General features: G+C 47.8%; 1 protein-coding gene across 1 annotated transcript in view; it reads right to left on the bottom strand.

Annotated features, from left to right (window-relative positions):
• Positions 1-474: 474 nt before the first annotated feature.
• GPRC6A (G protein-coupled receptor, class C, group 6, member A) overlaps positions 475-2,024 on the bottom strand; it is an 11,954-nt gene continuing 10,404 nt past the window's right edge. Inside the window, exon 6 of the mRNA XM_010293873.1 lies at positions 475-1,595. Within this exon, the coding sequence (XP_010292175.1) occupies positions 475-1,595 (1,121 nt within the window). The remainder of the gene's footprint in view (positions 1,596-2,024) is intronic.

Raw genomic sequence — 2,024 nt, 5'->3', positions numbered from 1 at the left:
AGTGGAGACTGAAGGACTGGGCTTGTTTATCCTAGCAAACAAAGGTTGGGAGAGGGTTCTATTTGATCTGTAAAACAGAGCCAGGCAAGAAGAAGAGCTCCTTAAACAATTGGGCATCAAAGACACAAAAAAAAGTGAGGTAAACCCATATGTTCCTGCCTACGTGTCTGGGAGAACTAATAATTTCCTGGTGCTTCGGGGAAGTGAGATGGCAGAAGAGGTTCCCGCAGGTCTACGTCAGCGGGCCGGGTCAGCGGGAAGGGAGCTGCACCTCATGGTGCCCGCGGGAGCAGGGCTGCACTCCGTGAGCAAGGAGAGCCTTGCAAATCTGGTAATGGATAACTGCTTAAGTACCAGAGGAGAAGGCATTTTGTGTGGCCTGCTCTCTTTGGGGATGGCAAGAAGAAAGAGACCTGAAAGAGAAATGGCTCTCTAAGATGGTTTTTTGTCTTCTAGCACTTTAACGCTGCCCAGTCATATGCTCGAGAGTCTTTTCCTGGCCGTAGTCCTTGCAGAATTTTTAGGAAGAATTTTCCCTTTTATTAATCTCTGCTCAGGCACTTGGAAATGGCAGTTTCCATTCACAGAGTTTTTCTCAGGTTTACACGAGTCTGAGATAGTAGCTCGGGAGCTGGAAGACTTTGAATCCAAAGAAATCTGACTAACAGCAACACTGCCTGCGCTCTTGGAGGAATACGTGTAAATCGTTTTGAGGAAGGCAGATTTTGTGTTTGTTTCTTGCTTGTAAATGATGATATAGCACTTTGGAAGGAAAGTGCAGCAAAGGATTCCATAATTGGAAATTAAAACAACGATGATTTCTACTGCCGGCAGGTATTTGCCAAAAGTAGTTGCATAGACAGGGATAAATACAATCCATGCTATAAAATAAATTAGCATACCAAAGGTGATGAATTTAGCTTCGTTGTAGTTCTCTGGTAACTTCCTACCTTTAAAGGCAAATATAAAGCAAATGAAGGCTAGGGCAGCAATGTAGCCCAACATAATCCCAAAAGCCACAATAGAGCCCTCATTGCACTCCAGAATTATTGCTCTTGGGATTGAGAAATTTTGCTTTACAAAAGGCGTCCTAAATATTAGCCAGAAGGTGCAAATGATAACTTGAATCCCAGTGCAGGTGACCACAGTGGGAACAGGTTTATATACGCATTTCAGGAAATTCTGCAGCTTGGGATCAAAGCTGAAGGCGAGTAAAATTTTTAGCGACTTTATTAAAATACATGAAATGCAGAGTGAAAAACTTATGCCGAAGAGGGCTTGCCTGCTTTTACACTTGAATTCTGTGGGTTCATCTACGAAGAAGATGGTGCTTAGAAAAATTAAGAAGTGGCTGAAGAGAATAATATAGCAGACGGTTAGACCCCCGGATGCCTTTACAACCGGTGTGTTCAAGTTTCTAGTAAATATTACACTAATCGACAAAACCAACACGACCCCAAAAGCAGAGAGGAGGAGGAGGAAAATAGCAAACCAGTCAGTCCAGGCGAGGAAATGGATTGTCTTTCTGTAGCACGTGGTACTGTTGACGGGAGCCCAGTAGGTTTTGTTGTTACATCGGTAGCAGTAATCCATGTCTGAAAGCAGAAAGGGGAAGATAATTTAGAAACGCGGAGTAAATAAACTGCGAAGTGGATTTTCGAGGCTTGAGATACAGGAGGAATGCGGGAGGGGATGCTGAGGGGGACAGACAGGGCTGATTGCTTCCGACTGTTGCTGTCGCCGTCCAGGCGGAGGAGCTGCAGGGTTGCGGTGGCAGCGGTGGCTGCGGTGGGGTGGCAGCGGTGGCTGTGGTGACTGTGGGGGCAGGGTGGCATCACCGGCAGTGGTGGCAGTGGTGACTGTGGGGGCAGTGGTGGCAGCGGTGGCTGTGGTGGCCGTGGTGGCAGTGGGGGCTGTGCGGGCTGTGAGGGCTGTGGGAGCAGTGGTGGCATCACTGGCAGTGGTGGCAGTGGTGGCTGTGCTGGCAGTGGTGGCAGTGGTGGCTGTGCTGGCAGTGGTGGCTG

Source organism: Phaethon lepturus, unplaced genomic scaffold, assembly GCF_000687285.1.
Source record: "Phaethon lepturus isolate BGI_N335 unplaced genomic scaffold, ASM68728v1 scaffold5199, whole genome shotgun sequence".
Lineage (NCBI taxonomy): Eukaryota > Metazoa > Chordata > Aves > Phaethontiformes > Phaethontidae > Phaethon > Phaethon lepturus.
The sequence above is the reverse complement of the archived record's forward strand: the minus strand, read 5'-3'. Positions and strand labels throughout refer to the sequence as shown.